Genomic DNA, 21,928 nt, shown 5'->3' on the forward strand with positions numbered 1-21,928 from the left:
GGATGACACCATGGTTACAAACCTAGCAAACTAGAAGGACAGCGGTAGCCACAATCACCATGCATAAGTTTGGAAATGGGGTGAATTTGCTGGGAAATAATGAGTTCTGGCTTAGGTATGTTGAGTTTGAGTTATTTATGAGACATCCACTTTGAAATGTCCAGTGAGGAGCTGGTGATACGGGACTAGAACTCAGAAAAGAGATTGGGTTTGTTCATTTAGATCTGGGAATCATTTGCTTAGAGAGAGTCAAACCTGGTGGAGCTAATGAGATTACCAAGTCAGAGAGTGTGGAGAGGAGGGCCCAGGAGGAAGCCTTTGGGTAGATCTACAGTTAGGGGCTCTGGTAATGGATGCTGAGGTAGCAAAGGGGACAAAGAGGGTTAGAGAGCCAAAAAGAGAAGCTGAAAAGAGTAGTGTTAAGAAAACCTCAAGAAGAGAGAGTATCTCAGACCTGTCGCCTTCCAAACTTCCATATTACTGTTGAGGGTGCCACCATCTTCTCAGTCCTCCAGGCTCACAACCTAGGTGTCATCCTCAACTCCTCACTCTCACCTACCGTATCCAGGCTGTTGCCAAGTCTTGTCAATTCTACCTTTGTCATGTTTCTTGTGTTCTCCTTCTTCTCTCCTCTGCCGCTGCTGCAGCTTATACCTGGTCTCTCCCACTCCAGCCCATCCTCCACTCAGCTGTCAGGTTAATCTTCCTAAAGCATATTTCTTTCTCTCTTTTACCTCCGGAATCAAATACAAAATCTGTTTAGTATTCAGAGCCCTTTATAGCCTAGCCCAGCCTACCTTTCCAGTCTTGTTTCACTTTATGCAGCTTCCCCAAATGCCCTCCATGTGCTCTTCAGTCTAGTGGTGCTAGCATCCTTGCTTCGTGCACAAGACACTCCATCACTCAGCTCCGGGCATTCTCTCATGCCTGGAATGCTCCCCCTCCTCATCTCCATCTCTGGGCTTTCCTAGTTTTCTTCAAGTCCTAACTTAATCTACAGGAAGCCTTTCCCAGTCCTTTTTAATTCTAGTTAACTGACTGACTGACCAGTGGGGAGATAAAACACTCAAGTGCATGAAAATGGGCAAACAGAACATATCATATATTAATATGGCATTTTAGAAGTCATAGTAGAAAAGAAAAGTACCACAATTACACAATGAAATAGGAAGTCTATGGAGATTGCCTTGGGAGCAGATCAGTTATTTGTATCATTGCGTTTGGAAGCCATGAGATGTTAAGATTCATACTTTCCAGCAACTGAAAAGTATCAGGTGGTTATTCCAGACAATTGATTCTAGCATTGCCTTTTTTACTTTTTGCATTCTGTTCCTAGCTTTAGAATGCTCTTTTATGAATTGTAACTTCATTAGAAATCCAACTACAGAATAACTTGAGTTAGAGTGGTACCATTTCTTATCATCTTATTTAATTTGTGATTTTTAGGAGAAGAGCCTTGGTCGCTATTGGTACTCATGATTTGGATACTATTTCAGGACCATTTACTTATACAGCTAAGCCTCCTTCAGATATTAAATTCAGGGCGCTAACCCAGACAAAAGAGCACACGGCTTGTGAACTGATGGATTTATATAAGGTAAGTGTCATCTTTCTGACTGTTAGTACCTCCACAAAAACTGTTATGAAATCTGACTAATGAAAGTAGGCTTCTAGGAGAATAATGAGGTATAATGTTTTTCATTTCTTAAAAAACAAAACGAAACTGTACTGCTTACTTTTGTTTTTGACGCACCAGATTTTATAGACAGGGAGGTGGTGCTTTGGATAGAGTGTAGACCTGGAGTCAGGAAAACCTGAGTTCAAATCCAGCTTTAGACACTAGCTGTGTGACCTTGGGCAAGTCTCTTAACTTCTGTTTGCCTTAGTTTCCTCAGCTGTAAAATGGGGATTATAATAGCACCTACCTCCCAGCATTGTTCTGAGAACCAAGTGAGGTAACATTTGTGAAGCACTTAACACAGTGTCTTGCACATGGTAAGTGCTGTGTAAATGCTTTTGTCTTCCCTTCTTTCCTTTCTTCCTTCCCAGCAGACACTACTGCAGAATGCATTCCCTGAAGAAGCTAGTTTATTGATTGTTAACGGAAAGGAGGAATGAGGGATGTGTCCTTTAACTTTGACATGATCCTATCATGGACCATTACATTGGGCCAGAGTTTTGTTGTTGCTTCTCTATGTTGACTTTATAATCATTGTGTATATTATTCCCTTGGCTTTGCTTACTTCACTTTGAATCGCTTCCTGTGGGTCTTCTCTTGTTTCTTGGAATTCTTCATATTTGTAGTTCCATGTATACCATGTCATGTACTATATGTAACATATACTCTAATTTGTTAAGCCATTCCTCATATTTTTTCCGGCTTTTTGTTATCACAAATAGTGCTATAAACACTTCTGTATATTTGAATCTTTTCTTGCTGTCATTCACCTCCTTGGCATATAGGCAGTCAGCAAGCGTTTTGGTACTATGCTAAGCGTAATGCCAGTGGTGGAATCTGTCTTATGGTATTCCACATTATTTTCTAGAATGATTGAACCAGTTCATGTTTCTACCATGAGTGAATTAATGTTCCTGGAACAGTGAGTTTTCCCATATTTTAGCATCTTTGCTAACCTGATGTGGATATGAGGTCACATCCCAAGGTTGTTTTAATTTGTGTTTATTTGATTCTTAGTTATTTTGAACATTTAAAAAACTGGTTTATTTATTGTATTTATTTTGAAAACTGGTAATTTCCTTTGACTACTAATCTTTTCCAAAAAAAAAACCAAACTTTTCCCATTTAAAGCATTGGTTTAAATAAAATCTGTTTTATTAGTCATCATTTATTCTTCAGCACAATTACTGTGTTAATTGTTAATTAATCTTTAAGGTCAGCTCTAAGTAAATTTATATTATACCATTCAAAAATTTGGGGATAATAAAGTTGGGCAGGTATAGAAGCAGCTTTAGGTGAAAAATACCAGTAGGAACACCTCCTAACCATTTATTGGTATCAGAGAGGTCAGTGTTGGCTATCGATGGATGAGAATCTATTTAGATGGACACCAAAGTTGTGATCTTTATTCTGTCAATCATACAGAAATTTATTAAGTATTTTCTCCATGCCACACATTGTACGAAGTGCTTGGGATCTGCAGGAAGTCACTTAAGGAGCACACATTCTTATCTGGGGGGTTTTGGGGGGGGGAGGCGGAGGATAATCACGTGTTCTTGTCCATTTTTGGAAGAATGTGAATTGATCATATCATTTCATCTAAGAAGAGCTTTCACCTGTTCATCATCCACATTCCTTGCCTCAGGTTTTAAGTGGGTAGATATTGCTTCTTCTATCCTTTTTACTCAGTTTAATTAAAAATTCCTTAACTTTAACAAATTAAAATTTTCAGATTAGTTTTATTCCTCTGAAATGATCATTTCGAGTCTTAAGTTCATGAAAAAATAACATTTGACATTCATTATGCTAAGCTTTTTTTTCCCTTACTTAGACCCCTGGTTTCTACCCAGTGCCAGTGCAAATCAATACCTGCTCTGCCACTTAGATAACATTAAATGTAACATTAAATGACTCCCCCCAGGTGTAAGTAAAGTGGATTTTAGTGTGTGTAAGGCGGATTTTGTTATTCCTTTTTAGATGATAGCTCCGGGATCCTAGATAATATTTCCCATGAATTATGGTTGAAAACATCTCCACCGTGCTTGTACAGTGAGATATAGGGATGACATAAGTGATATTTACTGTACTTACACTGAATAACGATATTGCTAAAGTTAACCTGTGAGGCTATTGTTGGCAATGTGCTTTTTTGTCTGTTGCCCTATAAAGCAAGTGGGCACTGGTCAGTAAGGGGGGATCCCATTTTGGGATTTGAGTAATGCATAGAAGAATGCATGTACCTGCCTTGATTGGCCCCCATCAAGGCTTGGGGGGGATCTGTGTGTTTGCCTCAACTGGCCCCCATTGAATTTTAGGGGATGGGTAGGAGTTGTAGCTCCTGCCATTCTGGCCTGCCCATGTAAGAAGTGTGATTAGGGTATGCTGTAGGAATTGGTGCTGCCATTATCAGCAAACCCCCTTTGAGAAGACTATAAAGTAAGCTTATTTAACCCCTCCAATGCTGTCTTCCTGTCTGAGCAAATCAAAAGTGAACCTGTGCCAGAATACCTGTTAGTGTTAGGAGCCCTCCTATGTTCTCCTGCCCAACAAATGGTGTTCCCTGTGTGTTCACCTGTGAAACACAAGGTCACACAGTCAGCATGTGTCAGAAGTGGGACTTGAACCCATCTCTGGGGCCAGCCTTTATCCACCGGGTCACATTGTTTCTCACTGTTTCATTTGCTGTGAGAGGAAGTGTGGTTCTGAGCCTACAGTTACTCTGTTTCACAAATTTTAAAAAAAAATCATCCTGTGGCCTGTTGAGCCACTTATGCTGAGCAGTGGACATGGCTGTTTGAAAACTGCTGAGAGATACAAGAAAATTTATCTGATACTTCTCTTAATGTTAATTGTGTGTGGTTAGCCCAGTTGGTTAAAGCACTGGGCAGATGAGGCTGAGGTCTCAAGTTCAATCCTAATTTTGCTTGTTTAGCATCATTCTATTTTACAGCTGCAGAACCTAGAGCCAGGAGCCTAGTCTAGTCCTGGTTCTACCAGGGAATAGCTCTCTGACTTTCGGCAGATTACTTCATCTCCCTGAGCTTGTTCCACATCTGCAAAATGAAGGAAATGAGAGAGGTGATCTCTGCCTCCTTTCCCCTGGCAGCAATGTTGAAAATTCATGTTTGAGTTATGAAAAAAATCAGGGAAAAGAGTGTTGCGGAATTAATGCAAATCTATTTTCCCTGCTGGAAAAGCATTCTCAAAACTTCCCGATGGAGGAACTGTGTATAAGGAATATAACACATTTAGTTTCAGTTAAATAAATATAAATTAGGGCTTTCTGTAACTTATGGCTTTTATAATTGCTTTTCCCACTTCTTTTCTCCCAGATTCCTAAATAGCCAGACTAGTGAACTTCTTAAAGTAATTTAAATAATGGGCAAATGACATTGTCCCTTTATTTTTCAGACGGATAACCACCTGAAACATTTCTTGCACATTATTGAAAATAAGCCCCTGTACCCAGTTATCTATGACAGCAATGGTGTGGTCCTTTCAATGCCTCCAATCATCAATGGTGAGTTTGTTCTGCTTCTTTTTCTTTTCTCTCCTAGCTTCTCAGCAGTGTGATTTGGTCATCTTCACCCTCCCTGTTCTTTAGTCACTTGGTTCCTTGGTGGCCCAAAGGCGGCTTTTTGTCCTCCTGTTGTTAGCCTTTATTTTCCTTCTCTTGAAGACAACTGGATGATAGTTTTCTGCTGCAGTAACTAGTTGTTTACTTCCATTTGTTGTGATATTTGATGTGGGATCATGATTTGTTATCATGAAAGGTACTGCTTGGCAGTATTGGGCTTAACAAGATTATTCATAGCCTAGCAAGGCCATTTCAGTTTATGGTAAATAAAGCTATCATTAAGGTGGGTATCACTGCAGCAACCAGAAATCGTTGTGGTGGTTAGATTATCATAGATTGTGTCATTTGTTGTCATCCCAAAGGTCCTTCATTTGGTATTGTTTCCAGAAAACCCAAATTCAGTCTTATTTGATGAAGTAAACTAATTTGAGTCAGCTAATTCTGGAGGCTGTTACTGATATAATGAGCTCTCGTTTATCCTCCCCAGTGAAGGTAAACATTAACCCTGATAATCCCTTATCAAAGTGTATGACATCTGCCTAATTCTGGGAATTAACGTGAGCACTAATGACACTACCAGAAAGAACCTAAACTGTGTTGCCAGTGGTGAATTATGACATCTCAAGAAACTCAAGACCAGAGGGGTACAAGTTGTGTTTTCCTCACTGATGCCCATTGAAGGCAGGGGATGCAGAAGAGAAAACTTAGTTGCGAGTAGAACAGCTGCCAAAGAGGTGGTGTCTGAGAAGGAGGTTTGTATTTTTGAACCATAGCTTAAAACAGAGAGATGGCGGATTCTTGGGCAGAAATGGGGTAAAACCTCAGTAAAGGCTGGTAAGACTATATTTGCAAATCTAAGCAAAAGCATTATTGAAACTAAAAAGAAAAGGGGAGGGAGAAGACTACTAATGTATATCTCCCTACTGAGGTGCCATAGAGAAGAACTATAATGATGGAAGAAGAGTAGCAGTTGGGACACCCAGAAATTCACAAGAAACGAAATCCAAGGAAGGAGTCAGTATTAAAAACCTATGGCCCCAAATGTCTATACACAGATGCCCCAAATTGAGGCAACAAGTAAGAAGAACTGGAGGTCCTAATTGAAGGAGAGCAACTTGGCCTCATTGGGATCATGGAGACTTTGTGGGATGAAGCCCATAACTGGATTATGGGTCTAGATGGGTATACCTTAGTCAAAAGAAGATTTCATGTTAGATGAAGTCAGGGGTGGAATTGTGGGAGGAGATTCACAAACCAGAGGGTCAAGCACAGCAAGTGGAGAGTATGTGGGTGAAGGTCAATGAAGGAAACAGAACAGAAGTGGTATTATTGATAGAATATACCAGAGACCACTTGGACAGAAAGAGGACAAAGATGAGGAACTTGAGAAACAAATCATAAGCCTGGCACAGAAATATGACGTGGTAGTGGTGGAAGACTTCACTAAGTCAGTTATCTTCTACAGAGGCTCTTAAACTTTTTCCACTCCTGACCCCTTTTCAGGCATTGAATGGCCTGAGGGCGGGTGCAGTGCAAAGTGATGCAGGTTGGGCAAGGCTGCCAGAAACCCTTGGATTCATTATGCATTTGATTTTTAATTAAGTTTTGGTCATTGACATTCAGAAACTTTTTACTGTTGCTAAATTTTTTTTCGAATCCATGTAGCGTTGTGACAACACCTGCAGTTTAAGAAGCTCTGTACTAGAACACTTTCTCTGCCAAAAGCAGCTCAGCTGATGACTACTTTAGGCACCTTACGGATAGTTTCATCCTTCAAAAGGCTGAGGAAATAACAAGGGGAGATTCCATTCTGGATCTGATTTTCACTAACAGGAAGTGGTTTTGGGGGTAGGATAATAATAATCATCAGAATTTGTATGGCGCTTTCAGTTTTGCAAAGTAATATACAAATGTTATGTCATTTTATCTTCATAACAACCCTTGGAGGTAGGTGCTATTATTATCCCCATTTTACAGTTGAAGAAACTAAGGCAGACAGCATTTTAGTGAGTTGGCCAGGATTACATAGCTAATAAGTGTCTGAGGGCAGATTTGAACTCAAGCCTTCCTGATTCCAAGTCTAGCACTATATCCATCATGTTACGGGAACCCTGGGGAGAAATGATCAGTGTCTCCTAGTGTTTGTAATAGACAAAGAGAAGAAATCAAGTTATAATCTTACATTCACCCTGGATTATGTGAAAGCAGGTTTAAAAAAGTTTGAAGCAGATAAGTAGAATCCCATGGACTAAAATGCTACAGGGAAAGTGAGCTTGGAAGGGATGGGAAATATTAGAGGATGAAATTCTGAAGATTCAAAAGGAAACAATTTCAGGGAGAAGAAAAAATAAGATTGCTGAATTTTATCATCTCAGATTAAAGATGTACAAAAAAGACATGTAAGGTTAGGTAATAGAGGATAAACACGAGAGTGGAGTAGTCCTATAAAATCAGTAGGGCTAAAGCTTGGAATGAGTTGAGGCTGGCAAGGGAGTCTAAGGACAACAAAAAGGAGGTTTTTAAAGAAGGTTGGTTTTTTGTTTTGTTTTTGCCATCTTGGGATAAAAAGGATGCTCAAGGAAAGGATGGCATTGCCTCTGCTTTGGGTAGGTGGGATGATGTTGACTGAGAATGGAGAGAAAGCAGAACTGCTTAGTTCCAATTCTATTTTGTGTGTGTGTGTGTGTGTGTGTGTGTGTGTGTGTGTGTGTATGTGTATATATTTGTATATGGAGACAGTGAGCACATCATTACCTTTGATGAGTTTAAGACACCTGGCCCCAATATACCACTTCCTAGGGCTCTGAAAGAACTGGCAGATGGGATTGCTTAACTATTAACTGAAATATTTCTAAGATCATGTGGTACCATCAGACTCGAGAAAGACATATGTGTAAGCTTTAAAAAAAAAAAGGAAAAGAATAGAGGTTGCAAATTATAAGCCAACCAATGAGCTTGACTTTGACTCCTAAGACAATTCTAGAATTGGTCGTTAAAGAATTGGTTAGTGAAATTAAGAAGTGGTGATTACTGAGAGCCGGGAAGGCTTCCTCAATAACACATCCGGCCAGACTAACTGCACTTCCTTTTCGGACAGGATCACTATCCTAGTAGCTGAGGGGAATCCTGTGGACGTCGTTTACCTAGTGTTTAACACAGCTTTTGATGATGTATCTCATTTGTAGGTGTGGAGAAGATGGCGGGAGACATGCAATAGACTATAAGATAGTCCATCCAGTTGGGTGGGTTTCGAATTTGGTGGAGGGTCAGACTCAGCAAGCCGTTCCTGGTGGTTCAGAAGTCAGCTTGTATGGCAGGAGTGGAGCAGTGCTTGGCCTACTGCTCTTTGGTGTTGTGATCATTGCTTTGGATAAAGACTGTAGATGGTATGCTCACCAAATTTGTAAATGACACAAAACTGGAAAGGAAAGCTAACCACATTGAGCTGAATCTAATAAGATGACATTCAGAAGAGATTAAAAGTAAAGTCTTGCCTTTGGGTACAAAAAAATCCATTCCACAAATGTATGATGGGGGAGGTCTATGTAGAGAACAGTTGTTTCTGAGTACAAATATTTCTTTCTTGAACTTGACCAACAGTGCAATTGCTTAAGCTATATAAATCATTCTTGTTAGTACCAGAGCTACTTACTGACTGTACTGTTCATCTAACTGTTGCCAGTTATTTCATCCCTCCATTACTTAATTTGCTACATTTGTTCTCCGCTAAAGCCCTCCAGTGCACCGTCATGTTACAGAGTAGACAATGGGCAACACTGTAGGGTCTGGTGAGTCTTACCGAGTCCAGAAAGCCTTTGCGTAGGGGTCTACTAATAGACAGCTATCTGAGGGCTGCCCTAGCTGAATAGGTTAACTGGTGATCAATTTTTCAGCCCTGGCTTCTTATGAAATATGAAGGGGTTGTGCTCTTTAACAGCGAAGGAAATGTTTACAGTAAGGAGAGTAGAACTCTGTCAACATACCAAGCTGCCAGTTCAGTGGTAAGGAATCTTTTTCAGTAGACGGTCAGAGGTCACTTTAGGTCCCTTTTAGACCATAAATGATCATGAATAATAGAGAAAATATGTGCAGTGTGAAAAAGTCATTACGCTTTCCCCATAATGCATGCATACAGAAGCAAACCAAAATTGTTGTTTGGCATTTTTAAATAAAATTTTTTAAGAGGTAAACTGCAAAGAAATATTGTTTAATGACATTGAAAGGGAATTATTACATTCTTTCATATTTTTAAAAAAGTTTTTTTAAGCAAATGTAATTTAATGAGGTTTTCTAAATAAGCAACGTGAGAGTCCAGTGGTGAACTAACATTTTCACGTATAATCTGAATCAAAACATGATCAAGGTGCTTGCTTGGGAAACCTCATTAATAGTGGAACGGTTTTGCTGATTTTTATGTAGTTGTCTTCCTTGACCCATTTTCTAATCCTTGGGGCTAGGAGAACTTGTCAATTGAATTCCCAGAACAGCTTGCCTCTGAGTGGTACTTCTTTTCCTCCAAGAGGCTAAGGAAGTTGTTATTTAACTCTTGCCAGGTCTCTTCCCCATCCTCCCCTTGTCTTCACCTGAACTCTTCCCTACCTCTGCCTTGCTCTACTTGGTACTTTTTGACTAAAGGAGGTGGACTGGAGGTATTATAGGGAGTAGGATATACCAACTCCAGGGGCTGGACCAGTGATGACAATATAATAGGAGTGGGCTCTGCTAGCTACAATGCCCATGGAAGCTGTGCCTGGAGTGTTTCCTGTCCTTTGGATTTGTGCAGTTTAATAGGAGCTAAGGCAGATAAAAAAGTTGAAGACAATTTGTCACCAGGTGGTAACTCATGAGATTCCTCTGTGATTACATCAGGGGTTGATCTACTTACTCTCTACAGCAGTTTGGCAAACTTCGTGTCACAGATCAGTTCCAGGTAGTGGTCATCATTATCACGTTGCCATTTTGCTACTTAGACCATCTTTTTTGAAGAACAGTAGGAGAATGCATGCAACGCCCTCTTGAACAAGTTTAGGATAGTTTTTAAAAACAGATTTATTATATTTGTATACTGATTCTTGTGCATACTTAAGGTGCCTTCCATTCTGAAGAGATCATGTTTGCTGAGTATTCTGCAGTGTCTGAATTAGGAAGGATTGTAGCATAGATGGCTCATTGGACATACATTGTTTAGAGCCAGAACAGACCTCTGAGGACATCTAGTTCAATACATTTATTTTACCCATGGGAAAACTGAAGCCCAGAGAGGTGAAGGGACCAAAGTACCTACCAAGATCGTGGCCGAGCTGAGGCTGGGACGGTTACCTAAATCCCAATTGAATTTTTGTCAATACAAATTTTTTTTAAAGAGTTTTTTTTAATGCAAGCATTTGAATTGTGTTCTCACTTTAATTTGGAGTTTTCCTTTAGTTATGGGACATTAGAAATAGCAAAAGAGGAGAAAAAAAGGGAAAGTTAGAATAAGACAAGTAATAATCATCTAAACTTCGGCCATGGGCCTCTCCAAACCTAGACAGTCTTGGCTTTGGAAAACAGGACATGACTTATAGTTGTCACTGGGTCTTCAGTAGAAAACTCCAGCTTGGCCAAGCTTTTATTCCACCTGCACTTCAAGCTCCTCCTCCTCTCCTCTTTCTTTTCTTCCTCCTCTGCCCTTTCCCCCTCTTCCCTCTCCTCTCTCCTTTCTGTTCCTCCTCCTCATCCTCTTCTCCTTTCTTGCTCCTTCCTTTCCCTCCTCTTCATCTTTGACTTCCTTTCCTTCCTTTCTGTTTCTCCTCCTCCTCCTTCTTCCCCCCCACCTTATCCAGGCTCATCGTTCCACCCTTCTAACCATCTATTTGTGCCATGCCACCAACACCAACACCCTCTTTCAGCTCTGACTCCAAGCAACTCTGACTCTTCCCTGGCCATCACTCCTCTATATGGCTTCTTGAGAGCAGGGACTGTTTTGCTTGTATATATCTGTATCCCCAGCACTTAGCACAGTGCCTGGCACACAGTATACACGTAATGGATGCTTTTCATTCATTCATTCCATGGGCAGGGCACCACCACAATGAGGCATCGGTTCTGGACCTCAGTGGAGGGCCTGCAATCCAGTTAATGAATCCACAGTCTTATGTCCCTCACTCATGTCTTTTATGTTCCTTTCAGGACTATAGCATAGTAGAGCGGAAGAAGTGTAAAGCTCAGGGTTGAAAGAAAGAGAGGCCTGATTGTGTGAGTGGAGCTGACCATGTGGGTCTGGTTGAAAATATTCTGGGGTGGAAAGGGAAATAGCGTGGGCATGGAGGGGCAGAACTCAGGAGCTATTGGCAAATGGCCTAAATTCAGACTTTGCTCATTCTCAGAAAGTGTGGATTGTATATGCATGCCATTCAGAGTTTGCTTATAAATAATGAGATGATCACTCTTTAAATGTGTCATTTTACTGTACATGCAGATAAAGACTTCAAGAACTGTGTTAGGGAAAGGCCTCCAAAATTTCTTAAATTACCCGTCCTTCTACTACTTTCACAAGAATTCTAGTATCTGTTCCCTTTTCTGGTTGTTTGTTTGTTTTTTTAATCCTTCACAAATGCAGCTTATAAATATATTCGGTATTTTTGTTACTAAGGTTTGTTGTAACCTTTTTTTTTCTTTACTGAAGTTTTTCAGTTTAACAAGATTTGGTAAGGCAGGAGAAGTGACTTGGAGGCTGGGTGTGGTGGCACACACTTGTAGTCCCTGCTTCTTGGGAGTCTGAGGCTTGTGGCTCACTTGAACTGGGGATCTCTGAGCTGCAGGAAGGCTGAGCTGTTCAGATATCCACACGAAGTTCAGCTCCAGAATGGTGAATCTCCAGAAGTAGGAAGAAGGGGCCGCTAGACTGCCCAAGGAGAAGTGACTTGGCCCAGGAGGGCCAAGCTGCCATCAGTGGTGGTGTTAGCCAGTAACCGTGCTGCACTTGCAGGCTGGGCAAGATTGGGAGACCTACTAATTAGGGTTAGGAGAGAGGGGAGGCTTTCCAGTGGTAGGTAGGATGGAAGGGAAAATGCCCTTGGGGCATCATCTAAATAGGAAAGGCTAACTTACTAGGCTTCTTCCTGACTTAATAAATCATTCTAATATCTGTTTTAAGAATAGAGAGTCTTTAAAGCACAGAAAGGACCAGCTTTTTCCTCCCAAATAATGATAACTGGGAGAGTGATTTTTTTTATAATTACTACTGATCAAAAAGTATTCCCACTCATTATCAAAAATAGTTTCTAATAATAGTAAAAATAATATGTGTGTATTTTTTATACACACACACACACACACACACACATCTATTTTAAATAGGGATAGTGTTAGGGCCTGGAGCTGTAATTTCATTGATAGAGGGAACTCCTGGTTACCGATTCAGGCCAGCACCTTCTCTGCAGCTTGGAGTCTTCGAATTGCATGGGCACAGACAGTTTGTATCAGAAGCAGGACTTGAACCCAGGTCTGCCTGGCTTTGAGGACAGCTCCTTATTTACCTCTAGCTGGCTCAGTGGGTAGGGTGTCAGGAGGACCCGAGTTCAAATGTAGCCGCAGACACTTCCTAGGTGTGTGACCCTGGGCAAGTCTAACCTCTGTTTACCTCATTTTCCTCATTTGTAAAGTGAGGACAATAATAGTACCCACCTCCCAGGGCTGCTGTGAGGACCAAATGAGACACTGATTGTAAAGCACCCAGCGCAGTGCCCAGCAAGGTGTAGGTGTTGTGTAAATATTAGTAGTTGTTGTTGTTGTTGCTGTTACTACTGAATTGTATTGTTTCTCTGCTTTAAAAAATGTTTTATTGAAGTTTTCACATTGTAGTCATTTTTAGATGTTACTCCCCCAACATGTCCAATAAGCTCTTTTTTGTAACAAAGAAAAACAAAATTTAAGTCGAGCCAACTAACACAAAGCATTTGACCATCTGAAAGTGTAGGCAGCATTCCATACCTGCAGTGCCACACTTTTCTAGCTAAAGGAGGGAAGTGCATTTCTTCAATAGTAAAAAATAAAAATCAGTTGCATTGCACAATCCTGAAATTTGAGCTTAGTTTGACTCTTACTAACATCAGGTAACTAAACATTGGGTGCTCAGGCTCTGGCTCAGAAGAATTGTAATGTAATGTGAAATGACTGTGAGCTTGGCTGGATTTCTGCTTTTTCCTTCTTTCTAATGTTGAACAGCTGAACTGAATTTCACTAAGCATTATACATATTTTAATTTTCTTCCTAATGTTCAACACCTGTTCTAAATTTGAGGGTGATGTCAGTTATTATCTCCTATTCTTTTGGTGATGTTCTCAGTTCATCTTGTTCTTTCTGTAAACATTTGGGTTGTTTGCAGTTTGAGTAGAATTCAAAAGTCTAAAAGGAAATTTCTTTTACTTGGCAAACTTAACCAGATTCCAAGGCAAAATTAAACTTCACACAGTTCTCAAAACAAACTCCCAACTATCCATTCTGGATTGCTCTGGGAAGGATTTTTATTGTCTTGAAATTTTATAGTATAGTACTTCTCACACTTGTGATTTATTCAGATTGAAGACTGCCTTTTGCCTCTTATTATGGGCATATTTCATCTTTTAATTTCAAATATGAGGATTTGTACAGACTTAAAAGGAACGAGCAGAAAATTGCAGCAAAGCAGAGTGTAGGACAAAGAACTTCCAGTCTAAGGAAGAGGAAGTAGAGAATCATCCTGCATGTCAGTCACAGGAGAGGAGGTGTCAGAGGCCACAGCACCTGCTGGCTCTGGACTGAAAGAGCAGGAAGTCCCACTGCCATCTGTTCTGAGAGCATCACAGCTTCCAGGGAATGAACTTCAGGACAGGCAGTTGAGTCAGGCAAGGAGCACACCTACTATGTGCACAGTGAGAGGATTGATAAAGTGAGTTTGAGTAGGGTTCCCCTTCCCCCCCATCCAAAACCCAGACACCCCTCCCCAAAAAAAACACATCTCTTTGGCAACTAAGAAGCAGCCCTGAGTAACCGTCAGTGAGTGAGTCCTCTCATGAAGAGCTACATTCAGAGCCTTCAGATTGCCTACTGTAAGGAAAAGAAGCCCTGGCTGGTGATTTCTCTAAAATGTCAGCTGTTAAATGCAAAAGGGGATAATTTTGGGGCAAGCCATATGACAAAGAAGAAAAGCTAGGGAATTAGAGGTCAGTAATAATTAGGAGTGGCCGTAGGGCTTGGGAGGCACCTGTGGGTAAAGGTCTTTGAAGTCTTCGGAGAGATAGGAGAAAAAGCAGTTTGGTTAATTCCCACCCTTCCCACTGACGACAAAAATTTGTTGTCTGCAGATTAAAAGACCTTAGATTTCTTCCGTAAAGAACTCAATAACTTCAAGCTTTATGGTCTGCAGCACTATTTCAACAACACTCCATTCACGTATCAGCGGCTCTTTAGGACTTTCCTGTACCCTGGTAAGGGGAGCTCAGCCATGGGACAGCTCATTATTGCTAGACTATTACAGACACCCTGAAGAAGAAGGGTTAGTGTGTGGAAACGTTTTCAGGATCTTTCTGCTTGTATTTAACTCCGTGATTTCAGCTTGTTGAAGTCATCTGTGCTATTTTGGATATGACAGTAAAACAGAATAGATTTTATGAAAAAACCTATGCATCACACAGGCCCCATGCAGGCCTTTCAAACTCATAACATTAAAAGTGCAATTTATGCTGTTACTTTGTTTTGTTCTGTGTCTAGAATTCTGATAATTCATATATTAAGGAGAATGTGAAGAAAATTATTGCCTGGCTACTAATACATTGTAAATTTCTTGTAATTTGGAGTCATAGCTTATGGTCAGTGCCAGAGATAATATTCAAATACAGATCGTCACACTGTCAAATACAGATCTCTATTTTACAAAGGCCCCAGAATTTAACTGTAGGCTTTGTCTCTGAGCCAGAAGATTCTAGGTTCAAATAAGTTTTAATTTCTCTTTTGTTTGACTATCTATGTAATAAAAAGGCACTCATGTTCTTGTATGATTAAAATCCTTTGTCTTTCTAAAATTGATAATTTGGGATTTTGTTTTATACTTATTGTAGGTGATCATTCGAAAATCACATTAAAAACCAGGAATGTGTTTATTGAATGCACAGGAACTGATCTTACTAAGGTAAATGGAGATTTAATTCTATTTCATGTGCTGTAAGACCTTTATGTTTTTATTTATATTCTTGGACCAAATATTTAAATTTAAAAATAATTAACATTCAGGGTGGGCACAGGGAGGTAAGAATAATCCATTCTTTGGTTGTGATGCTTATTTCACATGGGCCAGATCAAGTAGTTACTAGAAAGGGATGCCTTCTTCAGTACTTGGTAAATGCTTTTCTATTCGCTATAGACGTAAAGATGATTTCTGTAGAAGAATCTGGACTGTTACATGATAGCCTCATTCTTCCCCATTTCACTTGCTTTCCATCCTTAGAGTTCTTTGATTGGATTACTGTGGAGTCTTAATTACTGCATGAGCTCTGCACCTTAGTTGTTTTTTTTTTTTTAATTGTGTTGAGTAAGGCAAAAGAAGGAAGCTGGCAACTAAGCAAGTTAAGGGAATGTAAATTAATGATTGTAAAGGGCGGGGATAGTTGGCATTCATAGAAGGCTCATTGTCCTAGAGACTGGTAAGAAGATACCTCATTTAAAATTTATATTTTTCATATTTACCTCTAGAAATACTATCATAACAATGTAGCTTTTATTACTTTACTCTTAAAGATTTGTTTTCTGCATATCAAAAGACCTTAGATAATTTTCTTAAAGGATTAAATTATTTCAAGCTATATCGTCTGCAACACTTTATATAGCATATATTTCCTGAAGCTTTGCATGATTTGCTATACCTTTTATTTGATTTTTAAAATCCTTTTTGAGCTCTTTCAGGAGTTCTTTTGGGCCCGAGAACAATTCACATTTTTCTTTGAGGCTTTGGATATAGCAGTTTTGACTTTGTTGTCTTCTGAGTTTGTATTCTGATCATCCCTGTCATCGTAGTAACTTTCTGCAGTCAGGATCTTTTTTTGTTGTTGCCTTATTTTTCCACCCTATTTCTTGAGTTTTAACTTTATATTTAGTTGGGCTCTATTCCTAGAGTGGAGGGGGGCACTATGTCTGTCTTCAGGATTTTTGTGAAGCTAGTTCTGGGGGTTTATAAACTTTCAGTTCTTCTGAAGTGGTATGATCTAAAGAGAGATATGTTTACTACTCTCCTGGCCTGTGCTTTGGTCTGTGAGCGACCACAAGTACTCTTTTCCTTCCTGGAACTGGGCCCAGGGTACCTGCTCACCTGGGGCTGCAAGCTCCAGTGTACTAGTGCTTCTCTTTGCCCTGCGACTGCAACCTTAGCCTGTGACCCAGATCTCTGTATGGACAATGCAACAGAGTCCTGCACCCAGTACCAGCAAAGGGACCCCCTGAAGCTCCTTCTCACCCCTTTGCCATTTGTGGGCTGAGCGCTCCAAAAGTAGCCTCTGTGGCCATTGATTGAGTGGCTTGCAAGGCCTGCTTCTGATTTGCTGAGGCACAGCCTGTGCTTCCCTCTCACCTTGGTGTGATAGACCTTTCTTGCCAACCTCTTATGTTGTCTTGGGTTGGAAAATTGTTTCACTCTGTCTTTTTGTGGGTTCTGTTGCTCCAGAATTTGTTTTGAGGTGTTATTTCAAGCTGTTTGGAGGGAAATTTGGGAGAGCTCAGGCAAGTCCCTGCCTTTTCTCCTCTGTCTTGTCTCTGCCCCCTGCTTTATATGATTTGTAGCTTACAAAAGCAATTTGCATTTTAAAAAACATGTCCTTGGGTTGTAACTATAAAGATGTTGAAATTTTCTTAGTGTTTTCAATTGTCTTTGAAGGAAGAATCCAAATAGAGTATGGATTTGTATCTGCCACAGATACAAAACTGAGACTTTGATGACTCCAGAATCGGAGAGCACAAAGACAGGAACTGACAATCCCGGCCTGTAATCTTGTCTCTCCTCTCCATCCTTAGAAAGTGCATTGAGAATCCCAGCTCTGGGAAGCTAGAAAGGGGACTGCTGAATGCTGCTCAGTCATTAGTCATTTCCCATCTTAGCTGTGGACTATAGATGGTCACAATGGTGTTCTTCTTTCTCCAGGCAAAAATAGTCCTTGATGTCATCGTCACAATGTTCAGTGAATATTGTGAGAAGCAGTTTACGTAAGTAGGACAAATTACTGTCAAATATGACCAGGCTTTCCTGTTGTGAAAGACCAAACTAAGAAATCAGCTGGGGTGTTTTCTTTCAGGGTTGAAGCTGCTGAAGTAATTTATCCTGATGGGAAATCCTATACATATCCAGTAAGTATTAATAATAATGACAATAGTAATAGCTAACGTTTTTATAGTGTTTTAAGGTTTGCCAACTGCCTTATAAATATTATCTTATTTGATCTGCACAATAATCCTGGGAGGTAGGTGCTATTATTATTTCCATTTTACAGATAAGGAAACTGAGGCAGAAGTGAAGCAACCCACCTAGGATCACACAGTTTGTGTCTCAGGCCAGATTGGAACTCAGGTCTTCCTGACTCCAAGGCCAGTGCTCTATCCAATGCACTACTACACTGACTGGGAAGAAGAACCTTTGTGTAGGGAAAAGGCTCTGAAAGGCACAGTGTGCCATAACCCCTTTGGCCTAACTTTTTAATTGGGTAATTTGCAATTCCACCTCTGGCAGGGATGCACACTCAGCAGTCCAGACTTAATTAATCTTGTTCAGTCATCTGAAATCAGAAGTTGCTAAAGGCCACTGCTGCAGCTAATAAATGTATCATCAGGCCTAATTCAGGAGTTTGTGCAGTTGTGGTAAGGGTCGAAACAGTCAATAAAAAGCCCGAACCTCTAAGCCCCCAGGGTAACTTAGTGTGATTAGTGCAGCAGGTGACAATGTTGAGACTGTTGGGGGTCATAATTCTGGCTTAGTAAGGATGTTACCATGTTGGCTTTGGTGCCTGTGCAGTCAGACCCTCACTAGCAGCTAGTGAGGAGATCCCAAGAGCCTGGAAGGCCGCTTTTAGTCTTCACACCCACCACTTTAATGGTGTGGAATCTGTAAACAGAAGCCGAAAGTCCTGCTCCTGAGTGAAGCAGGGTCCGCTATCAGAAATGGTGCTGTTCCTAACAACATGAAGATAGAATATTTGTGTAACTACAAAAGTGGTGGCCGTCAGTCATGGTTGGGGGATTCTTAACCCTGTTTTAGTAAATTCTTGGTTTGAATGAGAAAATGACTAGCAGCAGCTTAGTCAGCTTACTTCAAGGGGTGGAAGTTACAGAGAAGTAAATGCTAGCTTTATGTAAGGAACTTCCTCACTTAGAGCTCCATCACCATAGGCATTCATTTGAAAGGAATGTTGTAGAAAGGATTCTTGTGAAGGTGAGGGTTGAACTAGATGATTTCTGAAAGTCCTTTCAACTCTGAAATTCTTTGGGATCGTTGTTTTGGTACAGAAGAATTGTCTTTAAAAAACAAAAAAACAACAACAGCATGCTGTTTAACCTAAGCAATAGGTTTTTAAAAAATCTTTGTAATACTCAGATGTTAATACAGATGTAGTGTTGAACATTGAGAAGGAGGTAGAGAAATACATTTTAAAATTTGGTTCATTTTTTTCTTACATATTGCTATTCATTTTGAGGTGATTAAAGAGGTCCCTTAGGTCTAAATCAATATTCTTATACAAGTGAAATAGCATGATTTTTTCCAAATGTTATATAGTTTTTAAAGACAATTATTTTAAAAATGTGTTTGTGCTGCTAGTGTGTAGAGAGAAACCTCTTCTGTAGAAGAAGTAGAATCTTAGTAAGTTATTTAGTCCATCGCTGTGCTTTGAAGCAAGGCTTTGAAATGTAAGGACATAGCATAGCTTATGTTCATATAAAGCTTTTATGTTTATAAATGACAGTGACAAGTAGAAATTTGAAAGAAATTCAGAAATTGATCAAGGGTATGCCATTTTTATGTGATTAGAATGCCGAGGTATATGGAAAAACGTAAGCTTTTAGATCACTCACTTTCTGGAGCATATCCTTTCCTTTATCAGCAAAGATGTGCTATTTAGTGCATTGTCACTGCCAGAATTCTCCTCGACAGCTACACTGTGGCAGTACCCATTGAGAGTGTGCTGAGAGTCGTGGCATTAGTGTGGTGGTATGCCCAGCCTCTCCAACAGCACCAGAGTAGTGTTTTGTAACTCTGCTCTGGGGGACAGCTCTAGTGCAGTGCCTGGGGTAAAAGAGGAAGCCAGTTAAATTGAGATAGTTATCAAATCGTTTTTAAAAATTGACAGACTCCAAGTTAGTTAGCCCCGCAAAAGGAAAGTACTAAAAACGGAGCCTTTTAGCCTTTCAATGCAGGACACAAGAATGATCCTTCCCAGTGGTACCACAGGGATAGGCAGATGGAGGAGTGAGGGAAGACACAAATAGGTATGGTGGGCAAATAGGCTCATTCCACAACTGAAAACTTAAACCCTAATATATGGCAAAAGTCTTACTGTTTTAGGTAAAAATGTGCTTACTAAGCATTTTTGTTTTAAATTCTCAGGGTGACTCAAGACAATGTATTGGCTTTTTAAATTGAGCAGCAGTGTGCATAGGGAAGAAGAGGGGATAAGCGTTAATTAAGCATCTACTATGTGCCAGGCACTGTGCTGAGCACTTTACAGTGTTATCTCATTTGATCCTCACAACAACCCTGCCAGGTGATTATGATCCCCATTTTGTAGTAGAGGAAACGGAGACAGACAGAGATTAAATGACTTACACTGGGTTGACTAGCTATTAAGTGTCTGAAATCTGATTTAAACTCCATTCCTCCTGACTCCAGATCCAGTGGTCTATCCAGTGTGCCACCTACCTGCCTCTCAAGTAAAAGAGTGTGCAGCTTGTAGTCAAAGTCCTGAATTTGAAAACTTCTTCAAACAATTACCATCTGTGTGACCATTAGCAAGACATTTAGCCTCTCAGAACCTCAGTTTCTCCCCTCTGTAGAATGGGGGCAATATATATTTGTACAACCTTTCTCAAAGGATTATTGTGAAGAAAGAACTTTATAATCCTTAAAGAATTATGTAAATGTGTGAGTTTTTAGTACCTAGTGCTTAACACACTGTTAATATTCTGCTGCCACATTTCATTCTTTGGTTTTTGATTTTCTTACATCTGTAATCATTGGCTAGTAGACCATCTAAACTTGAGAAGAATTCTGGGACTATCATAAAAATAATGTTATCTTTAAGTGTGATTTTCTTTTCACCATAATCTGACCTGTCAGGTCAGGCTTGCCAAAATCTCAAGCCCAGTTCAAAAACTCGGGAGATGATATAACGTATCAGTGCTTTGCTATTGGAAAGACTGGTTAAGTCTCCATAAAACATTGTTTAGTGTTTTATTCCTTATTCAGAGGTTTGTGTGAGGGAATCTTTGTAATATTTCACAGTGAGTTGATTAGATCTGTCTGTCAAGGAATCTTTTAAAAATTAGTTTTTTCAATTTGGAACTATGCCCAAAGGGCTACAAAAATGTGCATACCCTTTGATCCAGCAATAGCACTTCTAGGGCTATATCCCAAAGAGATCAAACAAATGGGAAAAGGACCCACATGTACAAAAATATTCATAGCAGCTCTTTTTGTGGTGGCAAAGAATTGGAAATTGAGAGGATGCCCATCACTTGGGGAATGGCTGAGCAAGTTGTGGTATATGAATGTAATGGAATACTATTGTTCTATAAGAAATGATGAACAGGCTGACTTCAGAAAAACCTGGGAAGGCTTATATGGTCTGATGCTGAGTGAAGTGAGCAGAACCCAGAGGACTTTGTATACAATAGCAGCCATGTTATGCAATGACTAAGAATGTTAAACTGAACCCTTCTCAGCATTATGAGGATCTAAGACATCTCCAGAGGCCTTGGGATGGAAAATGCTGTCCACATCCAAAGAAAGAACTATGGAAGTCAAATTGCTCTCACTTATTTTTACCTTAAGTTGAATTTTGTTTCATCTTTCTGATGGTTCCTCATATTGGTTTTAATTTTTACTTACAACTTCACTAATGTGAAAATATGTTTAATGGGTATGTAAATGTAAAGCCTATGTCAGATTGTGTGCTGTCTTGGGGAGGGTGGGGGGGGGAGAAAAAGGGAGAAAAAATTTTCAACTCAAAAGCATATGGGAAAAAAAAATAAAAATTAGTTTTTTCATATAAAGTAGAATGTTCTGAAATACCGAACTAATCCTAGTTCATCTGCCTTTTAAAAAAAACTAAGATGGTGATGAAATTTTTTAAAAATGGGATTAGGAAGCTTCTAAATCTGTATCCTAATGTAGAATGATTTAATTTTCTTGTATGTTTTATAAAATCTTTTTCTTCTCCATAGGAATTAGCTTATCGAAAGGAGATGGTGAAAGCTGATTTAATTAACAAGCAAATTGGAATCAGGTATGCAATGGAAAACTCATTCATATTCATTTTAAAGATATAGGAATGGAGAGCAAATTATATTTTATCTTATCTCAAGGAATGTTTGGAAAGGCCTTTCAATCCATCTGGAATTAAGATGGCAGTATAATACAAAATATTATTATTTTTCTCATTTTAAAATAAATTCGTAAGGAAGCT

At 39.7% G+C, this 21,928-nt stretch overlaps 1 protein-coding gene across 3 annotated transcripts in view; it reads left to right on the forward strand.

The window, feature by feature from the left end:
- FARSB (phenylalanyl-tRNA synthetase subunit beta) overlaps positions 1–21,928 on the forward strand; it is a 75,090-nt gene that overhangs the window by 12,645 nt on the left and 40,517 nt on the right. For all 3 annotated transcript variants that reach the window (XM_021002816.2, XM_021002815.2, XM_021002817.2), the window contains exons 6-11: positions 1,447–1,597; positions 5,090–5,198; positions 15,332–15,402; positions 17,401–17,462; positions 17,552–17,603; positions 21,687–21,748. In XM_021002816.2, the coding sequence (XP_020858475.1) occupies positions 1,447–1,597; positions 5,090–5,198; positions 15,332–15,402; positions 17,401–17,462; positions 17,552–17,603; positions 21,687–21,748 (507 nt within the window). The remainder of the gene's footprint in view (positions 1–1,446; positions 1,598–5,089; positions 5,199–15,331; positions 15,403–17,400; positions 17,463–17,551; positions 17,604–21,686; positions 21,749–21,928) is intronic.

This window comes from Phascolarctos cinereus, unplaced genomic scaffold, assembly GCF_003287225.1.
Source record: "Phascolarctos cinereus isolate Bilbo 61053 unplaced genomic scaffold, phaCin_HiC Scaffold_7;HRSCAF=346, whole genome shotgun sequence".
In the NCBI taxonomy this organism is placed as follows: Eukaryota; Metazoa; Chordata; class Mammalia; order Diprotodontia; family Phascolarctidae; genus Phascolarctos; species Phascolarctos cinereus.